The 12,809-nt window shown below is 41.3% G+C and overlaps 1 protein-coding gene across 2 annotated transcripts; it reads left to right on the top strand.

The window, feature by feature from the left end:
- Positions 1–811: 811 nt before the first annotated feature.
- fgf24 (fibroblast growth factor 24) lies at positions 812–11,974 on the top strand. Of its 2 annotated transcripts, none has more exons than XM_041048908.1 (5): positions 812–1,549; positions 1,734–1,770; positions 6,233–6,401; positions 9,944–10,050; positions 10,893–11,974. In XM_041048908.1, exons 1-5 carry the CDS (start codon positions 1,518–1,520, stop codon positions 11,169–11,171), a joined length of 624 nt encoding a protein of 207 aa, XP_040904842.1. In that variant the 5' UTR covers positions 812–1,517; the 3' UTR covers positions 11,172–11,974. The 2 variants fall into 2 exon arrangements, with proteins under 2 accessions (XP_040904842.1, XP_040904841.1); XM_041048907.1 differs by having other exon boundaries at positions 6,233–6,410.
- Positions 11,975–12,809: the final 835 nt, after the last annotated feature.

Here is a 12,809-nt window from a genome sequence, read left to right as displayed (position 1 = left end):
TAAAGGCGAACCACAAAGGTTTTCTTTCTTTTTTTTTTTTTTAATGGCAGCAGGGATGTGGGCTCACTTTACTGCTGCCAGCTCTGAAGCGCTCGTAAACACATTCACACCTCTCTTTCATTTAAATGCGGGATAAGTTATAGCACATTATTGAAAAAAATCGAGGTCGACAACAACCTGCATTTGAATGCTGTCTGGGAGAGCCGGGGCCAATCCACAAACCAGCAGCAGTTTAACAAGCACAGGGAGGGAAGCAGTTTCTGTAGCTGTTACAACACAGCAGCTCGGTTTATTTTTCACTGACTGTAACAATGTAATAATAATAATAATAATTATTATTATTATTATAGTGATAGTAATAATATGCTCTAAAGTACTTAAAACCCTAAAGGTAAAATATAGTTCAATGAAATGAAAAGTTCAATGAAATGAAAACTTGGTCCAATCAAACGCAAAAATGAATAAATAAACAAAAAATAGTTCATATCATCCCATGCCTTCAATTTGATGCAGATCTTTTAAATCGGGTTGTCTTTGTCCATATCCAAACACCAATTAAATCCTTTCCCAAACTTAGTTTGAGAAAAAAATATAATAATAATAATTATATTTATATATATAAAGCACTTCATCTCCTTGTTCTTTTTCTCTTCTGCGCAGCGCTTTGCCCACCGAGAAGAAAAAACCCTCTCCAAGCTGATGGTCTCTCCAAGATTACCCTATCAGGTGCAAACCGCTGACATGTTTCCACCCACCAACAACAAAAAAGCCTCTCTGTGCCCAAATCTCAAGCCACAGACGCACAAACACCACTGACAGGCACTGCTGCGCCATCATCAGCCCCCAAAACCTCTCCAGGGATCCGCTGCTGCTGCCACTGCGATTTCCACACAAAAACATAACTTTTTGTATCCTTGGATAAGTTTGTTTGCCCGCGTTTGGCGCCTTGTTTTTAGTGGAAGGGCGTTTTGTTTTTTTATCCATCGCTTTTACTTTTTCCTCCGCAGCACTTGGTAGAATAAAATGACCCATGCAAGGTGTGTAAATCCCCCGCAGGTACGGACGGAGCTGAGGAGCTTGTGATCTCTGGAGCAGCAGGATTGGGATTGTGAGGACTGTTCGGTTAGACTATAGGTGGGCAAAACTCGAAGGATATTTTTTAAACGAGGGGATTTTTTTGGAGAGGTCGAACACTGAATCCTTTTCACGCTTGGCACCGATTTACGGAGACGTTGCGGGATTTCGAGGTGCGAAGGAGACTGAACAGAGAAAAATAATCTTCTGGATAACTCCCCCCCAACAAGGAAGCACCTAATGTTGCACTCCGTGACTCTGCTACTGCTCTCCGGTGATCTATCCTTATACTGGGATTCAGTCTCCCACTCACCCCCGGAGGTGTGTGCGTAAAGGACGCGCAGGGGAGCGAAAGCGAGAGAGGGGGGCGATTTCGCCAACCTTTCCTGGGGCCCTAAATCTGTGGAAGCAGGTGTATTTCAGGTGTATTTCTGCAAGTCAAGATGTCTCTGCTGCCTTCGAGGTTCATATACCTGTAAGTGTTCCACATCTCTGTTTTCCTTTGCACATAAAATCATGCATTCTTACCAATAGAAGTCGCCAAAAGCTTCATATTTGCGCATTGCTGTCATTCAGGTAGTCTGCGTTTATACTTCATGTAATTGCCTGTGTGATTCACTCCCCTCCTCCCTTCTCTCGTTCTCTCTCTCTCCACTTAGGTGTTTACATTTTCTGGTACTCTATTTCCAGCTACAGGTATGTTTACTCCTTCGTTCAACTCCTTTTTTGCGCTTGTGTGTGTGTGTTTGCATGTCACTGTGCAGCTTTTCAGAGTGATTAATGCTGATGATGAATATAAGTTGCTTTCAGGGTGGTCCTTAAAATATGAAATGACTTACTCTTATTAAATCTATGTTAATTAATACTAATTAGGCTTCCAGGAGAAGAAAACATCGCCCATAGTTTTGGAAGATAAGCTTACCATGCGCCAAAAAAAGACAACAAAATACATTTACCGAGTAAATTCAGCAATGTTAGAGCGATATACAATGAAAATATAAAAAAAGTACCATAAACGAATGAGTTCCCAGCTTTAATATTACAGCGGCAAAACGATATACGAGATAAAATAGAATTTCTTAAATATGATCTCTGTAAAATGTCTAATACAGATAGACTAACACCATGCAGTGACAAATACGCTTAAAAAACAAGTCGGAATTCGAGATACTAATCTGAAGTGCATCGGCAGTTTTGTCCCCGAATTAATCTTCCAATATCTGTAATCGATGCTGTCAATCTGAAAAAAAAAATCAAAATTAAAAGCTGTTGTTTTTAATCTGTAGTTCTAGTAGCAGTTTCAGTGTTTTACAGCAGAATTGTGTAATAGATATTTTGATCTCTGGGGTTAAAAGGCGGCTCTCCGAACAGATGGGCTCGTTTGGCGCTTGTTGCCTGACTTTTTATTAGCTGCGTCTCACTTTGAACAGTAATGATTTGCAGGCATCCACTCACCTAATTGACTGAGCGCTGTGATTCAGATAACATGCGGAGAGCACGCTCCCTCTCTCATAAAGCTATCTGATCACTTTATTGGCATGACGTGTTTGATCATAATGCCCCACGTGCTGTTGTTTTAATTTTATTTCTCAGCGTTGTTATGATCTGAGAATATTAAAACGGGCATCATCTCTCACCCATGTCTTCCACAGAACCATCTCACAGCCGGTAACATCTTTAGTTTAGCGGTTTTTATGCAGTTATATATTTAACAGGTTGCAAATAAGATTGTTATTTTTTGTGAGAGAACATTGAATCATACCAAGATGGGGAGTTAAGATTTGACCTTTAGTGACAAATAAAACTAGAAAATAAAAAAATTTAAAAAAGGGAAAGTTTGTTACTATGTAAAATACATTTTATCAGTTGCACAATAAACTTTTTTTCTTTTCACTTAGTGCTGCTATTATCACTTTGCCCTGGTCAGGGAACTATTAGTACTAAAAAAAAAACTGAAGTTCATCTTCAGGACTTTCAAGAGTTTTTAATGAAATTTTCCAGAGATAAAAAAACAAAAAAACCCAAACCTGAAAACTGAAAAATGCAATGTTATGTAAGTCTACGTGCTCTGATTATTCCAACGGAGCTGGCACAAGCAAAGCTTTAGTGTCGACTGACCGCTCCTCACACGTAAGACAGGGTCGAGATCATGCACAATGTGTGGCCCAACACAAGTATGAGGTGGACTGATGAATGATATTTCCTGTTTTTGGTTATTTCAGTATGTGATCTGGATGTTTATTGTGGTTTATAAAAAAAAAATCTGATTATAGATAAAGGCATTTATCAAGCAAAGGAAGCGCATTGTGGCTCTCTGAGTAGTTTCAGCCTAATCCTCAAACAAACAAAAAATAAAAATGCAGGAATAGCCCTTTATCTTCCTGACAGATTGCCTCTTCATGTTAATGTTGCAGTTAATGGCCCTGTGGTTGTTATTTTACAAGGAAAAACAAAAGAAGTAACCACAGTTGGAAGTTAACTTTGAATGCACTGCCAACATGTGTGTGTCTGACCCTGTCTGTGTGTGTCAGTGAGATAAAAAGGTGTATCTTAGATGGATGCGACAACTAAGCTTCCTCGGTGAAGATGAGCGCCAGACTTTTGAAGTCGCAACCATATCCGTTTTCAAGCTGTCTTTGAAGAAAGGAGACAGCGTGATAAAAAACTTTTGTCACCAGTGTTCACCTCATCCATGTGCTTAGGCTTGTCTTTCCCCTGACGCAAAATGAACTGTCTACCAAACACACCTTTATGTTTGTTTAGAGATGGGGAGATTTGGGATAAATCCCTCAGCAGCCCAGTTAGGCCATGTTTTGTTGTGTGTTTGCTCGTCAGCTTTGAGGTTCGTAGTGAGAGCTGACAACATGATGATGCTGACTCTTAAAACGGATGCAGCATTTTCAACACGTTCGTGTCCTGTTTGGGGTGAACTCTGTTAAATCAGCATGTGTTTCCTGGTAATCTTTTTTTAGTAATATCTCTGGTTTTGAATTAGTATTTTTGCAGTGCAAAGGTCACTTGTCAGTCACACACTTTGACTGGTACTATGACGTCTTGTTCCTTAAATAAAAAATTTCAGGTAGGGGATGGTTTCCCCCCTGTTTGTTCAGCAACTGTGGCTGTTGCTGCTTGTTCTCACTGTGCTGCGCTAAAATGGAACAAGGCTTAAATCTGTCACACAAGTGTGTTGGACATGACAAATCCGTGTCTAGAATTAAATCAGCTGCACTGGGTTATCAGGGCCCTGATCTGACTTCAACGTGCCTCGTCATGCAGTAAAACTGTGTATCTCTTGGTTGAGTCTTGGTCCCGGTCGAGTTTAGGACTGAGGAAGTGAATGAGCGTGACAGTAGTACTGCAGAAAGTACTAGCTTTGATTCATTTTGTTGGCTTATAGTTGTGTTGCATGTTAGAAAACATACGTGGAGTAAATGTGACCTGTCTAGAAAAAAGTGATGGGGGTCAGGAAATTTTCAGCCAGTAGAGCACATATGGAAATCTTGGAAATTTGAGGAAAGATTTCCACAATAATAAATCCCATTAACCAGTTAGAAAAGTCATCACAGTTTTTAAGTTCTCAACAGGCTGTGATGCCTTGAAGTCAACATTAACTCCACAGATTTGTTGCATCAGTAGGTAATGCATTTTGATTTCCAGCCTCTCATTTTCTACCCTGCCTGGTGCCAAAAGTAACATTACGGGTGTGTTTCCTAAATGTCAAGATACAGAAGCCGTGTCCCAGTTCAGGGACTGGATTCTCCGAGGTCCACATTTCTAGACCGAATACGTCATAACATGCCAACAAGTCCTTCCTATTTCAAAGGCTCTTCCAAATGCTGCCTAATGCTGTGTCTTACAATCTACCGAGCATTTGAGCAACGGCTTCGTGAAAAAGTTTTATTCTTTATATAACAACTTGACGAGTTGACGCTTGAGCATGCCATTAGTTTTGGATTCTGTGAGATGAAACCGTGTCATTTGGGAGGAAGGCATAGGTCCAATCCGGCCTTCAGGTTTTCTGAAGGGCCCATCTGTGTGGACAGCGTTCTTCACAGGATTAGGCACCTGAATTGGAGCATTACTTGTATGACACCTGGTTCAGAGGAGCCATGTTTGCAGCCTTGGCAGGATCTGTCCTCAGAAATGCAAAAATTGTTGATTTTTCTTCTCTGAGTTTAAGGTTTGTTCTACTGTGGCCACAATTCCCCATCATGTTTGCTACATGTCATTAATTTACTGAAGTTAGAATAACAAGGACTCCGGGTATGTAATGTCTATATAATTAGCCACCTGAGAACAGCCACATAAAAAGCCATTACTGTGCAATTACCACACCATACAGCTGGGGAAATGGGATCTTGGCGTGAACAGAGATTCCAGGGCTTCTGAAAGTATACGTTTCCTCTCGCTCTTCCACATGTTGGGTGACACAGTTGCTCTTCTGACATGCCGATGAAGTCCGCGATTTCCGCAGTTTTTATGTCAGGTCTAAGGTGACTCGTAAAGACTAGGCTAGTGAATTGTGAAAGGCAGATTAGTACAATTTAATCAAAACATTCCTTCTGCAAGAGTGTTTTTGTGGTTCAAGGTGCCTCTTGCCATCTCAGTCTTATCTTCCGCCTGCTGTGCTTCCTAATTTATGGACCCTGCTTCGCCTGCAGGCAGATATTTGTTTGATGATAGTGCAACAGGTCTGGATGCTTCAGGTGTATAATTGCTGGTGGCTTGCTTGCTTGTGGAAATGGAGTACTGGTTTCTCAATATCGCCTGGGGCACATAGTATCCTGCTCCCGCAATAGAAAGCAACAGGAGGCTGCACTGTAGACTTTGCACTTGTTCTGCGGGATTTATACTCAAACAGTAACTTCATTAACACATTTTGTAGTATAGCTAGCAGCTCCTAAATGCCATGCATATAACATGTGCTAGTTAAAAGCAGGGAAAGAAACACTGAAGTGCCACAGTCAATTTCCAGGTTGTTATCTCAGCTTTTAGCCCCTAAAGCACAATTTCTTGACACAGCCCATAAAAGCAACAGCACACATTACTATCAACACCTGTGTCGTGACGATCTCCGTCTCTCCTCCTTTCTATGTTTCTTCATCTTCTGTCTCTCTCTCTCTCTCTCTGCTTCCCCCTGTCTCACACCACCTTGCAGGAGTCCCAGCAGAGCCCTGCTGATTTCAGGTTTTACATCGAGAACCACACGAGGAACCCGGACGACCTGAGCCGGAAACAGGTCCGGATCTACCAGCTGTACAGCAGAACCACGGGGAAGCATGTCCAGATCTTGGGGAAGAAAATCAACGCCAACGGAGATGATGGGGGCAAGTATGGTATGGGAGAATTCCTGTGCATCTCACCTGACACTTTAGCTAGTCTGTTAAAACAGGATGAGAAATCACCACCAGCTACCAGCTGAGTTTTGGTGCTTCTTGAGGTTTATTCTCACTCCTCCAGCCAGTTTGGCTGTTTACTACCCATTGTCTGGAGGTGGTTTTCCATGCGCTGTGTTTGGCTTGGGCAAGAGTGGACGGTGACTTTTGGAAGCCACCAACTGCTGGTTGGGGTGGATGAAAACATGTTGAAATTGCTGACCTTGCAGAGGATGTTTATTGCAGCATTTGGGTATCCAGAGCAAGATAGGTTTATAGGCCAGCAATGCGAATCTTTGTCAGTATGGATCCAAACTGACTTGTAGATTTGCCGTTCTGAAAAATATAATCTTCGCTGTTGGTTTTTGAGTTTTAGCTTATTAGCTTATGAGCATTTAAACCATGTAGGATGCAGGTATTACTCAGCTTTAGTGTTTCTTAAAGTTTAGAAAACTGATTATGAGGAATGTGACCTTACATGTTGGGAAGCACAAATAAGTGCAACCACCGTGATTTGGTACAATCTAGCAGTGTAAGAGTATCCCATATCAACCTTTATTAAGCCTAAAGATAACAAAAACAATTTTTGAATCATTTAATTAAATATTTTCAGGTACAGTTTTATGCCTCTGTCGACCATAAATATATCCTCTTTGTTTTCTGTGTGGACTTGTTCACCGTTTCAGATCAAAGCGAGTATGGCAGATGAGTAAATTGATGGTGACTGAAGCACCCTTTGATGCAGTGGCACAAACATGAGGCAAAAGGACTTGTGTTGTACTTTCCTGCAGATATTTTGCTTATAACAGCTGACTCACAGCTCTAAAATTGCTGGTCTTGAATGCCTCTGAGTGAGTGTGTTCAGTCACAGATGCGCCGAGGCGAAGTTTCCTCACTGCTTGTTAGAGCTTGAGTGGAAGCAGATCCAATTTTTCCCATGAGGCCTTGCCAATTCTACCCTCCGCCCCTCCTCCCGTCCCCCACCTCCTCCTCCTCCCCATCCAGCTGCAGTACCTGGCACCTGTGAACTCCTTTGCACTCACTAATAATACTCAGGAAGATTCTCCCCTTGCTTTAATCCACTCTCAGTCACTGCAGCTAAATGAAGAAGGGCCACAAACCACCATAGAGGAAATATATCACTTCAAGTCCATATCTGTGCAGCTAAAGTGGGGGGCATTGTAATTCTTCATAGCTATTTGTGTAGCATATTCGTTATTTTTAAGAGACTAGAACAATCCTTTTCCAGAACAATCCATCGTAACTGATGCCTCTTGTCCACTTAAAGCAGATGGTGGGTCACTGCAGAGGCTTTTAAACAGATAAAACTTGCAACCTGGAATTAAAGCAGGAGTTTTCAATGTTTCTGACAGGTGACCCAACTCTGAGGTCGAATAAACGCCCGTGGCCCCCACCTTGTTCAAAACATTGCTTAAAAGGAGAAGGAATGGAGCTGTCCATGCTTCATAACACACAGTTAAGCTGCAGTGTCGATTAAAACTTTACAATATATGAACACTTGGGAAGTCTGAAGTCTGAGGCCAGTTTAAAAAATACTCAAAATACCCAAAACTAAAACACAGAATATGACAGTACCTCACAGACTCGTATATATTAGCTCCAGCATTCTGTTCTGATCAAATAAATTCACCTTCACCATGTTTCAGACTCCATTTTTGTTATTTCATCATCACCAGTGGGCGGCGTCTAAGATTCCTGCCCTCAGACAGCTTCCAAGAGATTATTTGAGTGTAGTGTTCATACATTCACAGATTTTTAAGGTTGTGGATTATATGGATTATGGTCTTAAAGTGCTTACACTGTGAATAAAAGTACTACATTCCCTCCTTTGTAAACTAAACCCTTCTTGTTAGCAGTATTGATGACAGCATGATTCCCCTTAGTGTTTGTGTTTCAGTGGAACTATGACTCAAGGAGTTTTCCGAAGGCTGCATCTGCCAAACTCTTCATTTTCATCAGTGGTTTGCTCTGAGAGGGTGAAGATAGGGTTTTGCTGGGGTCATGGACAAAGGACAACTTACAGTAGAGGGGAAATATTGTTTTATCTGATGTTCTGGGTTGAGGCTTCATACCTGAGGTTGAATTTTTGGTTCTTTATGCAAAACCCACTCAGGGTGAGAAGTCCAGAGTGTTGTCAGATGACTCCTGATTTGACTTGCTGAGAAGAATTATCTTTTCAGACATCATTCACTTCATGTGCAAACCAGTCTTGTTGGATTTTTTTTTCTTTTCCAAGGACCCTCTCAAAAAAACGTTTCAGACGGATCTTTCCAGCGATAAAGACAGAAATGCGATTCTTTTGCTCCCGAATGAGACGTACAAACAGAAATCTCTGAGAACTAGAGAAGGAATAACTTTGATGTTTTCTCAGCTTCACCTTTTAGACAGGTTTCCCACTTCCCACTTTCCTCCCAAGGTTGGATTTTAGGGTTGCGGGGAGGAGGGGAGTTACTTCTGCCCCCGAGCCAATTCCGTCCCCTTCGTCTATTCTTCCCCTGCTCCCTTGAGCGCTACTGAATGGCCCTGTGTGTTAAACAAATGGATCATCTTAACTTTTTGATTGAGTGAGCACAGACTAAAGGGAACTTGAAACCTAATCCTGAGGGGCACATAACCGCTCCACAAATGTTTGGCAGATCTCTTTGCTGGTCGAGGGGCGAGCAGAGACAAAGGTGACCTCGCAGGGGTTAACATTCGGGTTGGGGAGGGGATCGAAAAATAAAAGAGCCGCCGGGATACGTCTTTAGAGTGGATTACTGCTGTGTCAGGATGAAGTGATGGTGGTGTTGTTGTTTTGGTGCATTATATGGTGATATTTAAAGGATGTTAATACTTTATACACTTATTACACCTTTAAAGACTTGAATTATTTGCTCTGGATACTCATTGCTGAACTCTTTTTATTGGTCTTTTTTGTTAGAAAACAGGCAACAACTTTGCGACACTCTAAAATTTGTGTGTCCTGGATCCTACCAAATTTCATCAGTTGGTGATTATCAATTATTAAGATAAATTGTTTCCTCTAATACTTATATGCAATTAAAGGAAATTTACTCTCTGGTACAACAAACATTGGTGGTTGACTGCTTTGTAGTGGTGTATTTGATGAAACCATCAACTTAATAACCCTAAATTGTAAACAGTTTCATTATTGCACAATGTATGCAACATGTCTAGGCTTTCTTTATGAGGCTCAGGCAGCTCTGAGTTTGCGCTTTAATTTTAAATAATTCAGTTTGCAAGGATCATCTGCAGGACTGGAAACTGAATTACATCATTTTTCAGTGCAGACAATCTTGGGAATTTCTCGTAAGATTGAAGAGTATTGCAAAATATTTAGAAGGAAAGTCAGCTTTAAGAGGGAAAACATACCAGTTTTGCTTAAATGTATGGCTATCCTTAAACCAGATATATGTGAGTGAAGAGATTTATACATGCCCTTAACAAAGTCTGCTTTTTCTTTTTTTGTCCAGCTCTTCTTGTGGTTGAGACAGAAACCTTTGGGAGTCACATTCGAATCAAAGGAAAAGAGAGCGAACATTACATTTGCATGAACGAGAAAGGCAAAATAGTGGGAAGGGTGAGTACTGGTTTTTACTTTGAGAATATTGTGAAAATGACTGATGCTTGAGGAAATGATTTGCCATTTTCTTATACCAACGTGAATATTTTAAGGGAGCTCTTAATCCAGGCTGAATTGAACGCAGCTCCAGATCTGCTTTCTCCTGCTGTTTTTGTACACCCTAACAAAACCCCTTTGATAACTCACAGCCATTCTTCCATTACGTAATCGGCCTACTCCTTTGACACTCGATCAGTCAATTACGGACTGCAATCACCACAATGCATTGAGAGACTAATGGTCACTTAGGAGGAATGCCATTGCAATTATATCACTTAGTCACACCAGGTGGCCACAAGCGCAGGATGACTGCATGTGACTCTGTGGACAGCCGCTCCGATATGGAAAAGAAGTTCATATTTGAAAACGTATACTGTTCTTTAGAGGCACACGTGTGATTTTGTTGCATTAATAACTCATGCTGTCAGCATCGGTGGGGCTGCGCTAATTTACAGAAGTTTTCACTCTCTCATCATGGTCATCTGTTTCAAACATGCATTTTGAGTTTTAGTTGCAGGGGCCTCGTTTGTTTAAAAAATTTTTATTTGACTTCCTCCTTTAAACCGCTGTAGGATCAGTTTTAAGAAAAAGGATAAAATGATGTTTAATTTAGTGACGGTCTTCGGTTTTCAGCTTGATTGGTGATAAAAAGAAGTTGTCCTGTAAATTATAGAAATTTATTGCGTTTCAAGATTTTTAAAGGGACATTTCACAAGAATTATAATAACAAAAATTATTTTCCGGTGTATCGCCATCATTTTTTACTGCCACCCCAATTTTAAGAATTTTTCTCCTTTCAGCCTGACGGAAGGAAGCAGGAGTGCGTCTTTGTCGAGGAATTCCTGGAAAACAACTACACAGCTCTTGTGTCGGCCAAGTACAAAGGATGGTACCTCGGGTTCAATCGGAAGGGGCGGCCCAAGAAAGGCTCGCGGACCACGCAGAGGCAACAGGAAGTCCACTTCATGAAGCGCCAGCCAAAGGGCACGGTGGACCCACTGGAGGAGTTTCGTTTCACCACAGTAACTAAGCGGACACGAAGGGCTCGGCGATTAAAACCCAACCCCAAGAGGAACTGATGGGACCAATGGGACAGCACTAATTTTCCTCGGTGGGGGAAAAAAACTGTAACTGAAAATCTCAAGCTTCTTGTCTTAAAAGAATCACCTTAAAGACTTCACTTCTGTAAAAGAAAGACAGACAAAAAGAACAAAAAAAAAAAGTCAAAGATGTTTTATTTTTGTATTTCAGGATGACTGAATATTTCCTAATTCTTGGATTCTTCTGGGTTGATGTCATTGTGCTAACGTGTCTGTCATGTTATTTATACTGGATAAACTAAAGGACTTCTGAGAGAATTCCTGCCGCCGTCGTCCTCAGCTACGTTTGAACTGCACGCTGAAGGCACACTTTCTCTTTGACAATGGGGGCCGAAGCAGGAGCTGACGCAATGTTATAAAAATCAGCCAACTAGAGATTTATTGGAATACCTGTCGGTTTTTGTTTGAGTTGCCCCTGACAACGCGGATCCCATACTTTCCACTGGAATCAGACACCATGGAGATGGAACGGAGAGAGGTGGCAGTCGCAGGTGACACTGTGCTGCCGGGATAACTGTGTAGCTTTGAGTGCAATATTTTACAGGTCTCTCTCCTTCTCTTCCTCTTTTTTTTTTCCATATGTCTCTCAACCTCAGCTTCACTCATGGCTCCTGGAATGCGCTGTACCCTCCGAGTACTGTGTGTGATTTCCTTGACATTTCCATGCAGCTTGTGATTCAGCTAAAACACGGCATGCTTTGACTAGTCAGGCACCAGCCGCGGCTTTGGTCTTGTGTAAACACTGAAACAAAAAAAAAAACCCAATACAAACAAAAAAATAACAGCTGATGTGATTCATAATTCCACAAAGTCTTCCAGCTTCATCACACATGGGAGGCGGATGTCAGTCTCTTTTGTCTCCCCTCGGACTCCTTTTCTAACAGCTCTTCATCGCATGTGCTAAAGTTGTTCCAGAAAAGGATGCCTTGATTCTTTGAGTGTGACCTAGCTAATACTTCAGGGTTGGTGATGAAGACTTCCTCTACCTCCTTGTTCTTTAAGTTCATCTTTATCTAGTCTGACTGTGTTCAGTCAATCTCAAGAACCTTTCAGTGGACGCTGAGGTTGAACTGCGCTCTCCTGTTTTTGTTTTTTGTTCCAAAATCATCTTTTTACTGTGAGCTCATCTTCGCTCCTCTCACTCTCACTGGATGAAAGTCTTAAAGATGCTTTTGGGAAAGTGTAGCCCTGTGCTTGTTTGTCCGATCAGTGATACTGCAGCTCATCCAACTCTGATCACTTCATAAATCCACATGACAATTAAGACTTCCCCTTAAAAACCCACATGACCAACTTGTCCAGGATTCAGGGAACATTTTTAGCAACGTGTGGTAGAGTTTGTGTCTGAATCCTAAAGGGAAAAGTCTGTGCTTTTATCATTCCTTCTCTCACTGACAACAAACTCCGGCCTCTTTTCACCAGTAGTATGTATTCCTGTCTGCTGGCAGGTTTTTGTATGAGTTGCTACTAACAACATGACACATTTATGATTTTTTTTAAACAAATGTAAGCAAAAATAATTTTATGACTATTATTAAGATATTTATTGCCTCCCTTTGTAAATAAAATGTGATGAGTTTTATTTGGCCTCTGTTAATAAAATGAGGACTATATTTT

Source organism: Toxotes jaculatrix, chromosome 10 (genome assembly GCF_017976425.1).
Source record: "Toxotes jaculatrix isolate fToxJac2 chromosome 10, fToxJac2.pri, whole genome shotgun sequence".
Lineage (NCBI taxonomy): Eukaryota > Metazoa > Chordata > Actinopteri > Toxotidae > Toxotes > Toxotes jaculatrix.
Note: the sequence above shows the minus strand (reverse complement) of the source record. Positions and strands in the feature narration are given on the sequence as shown.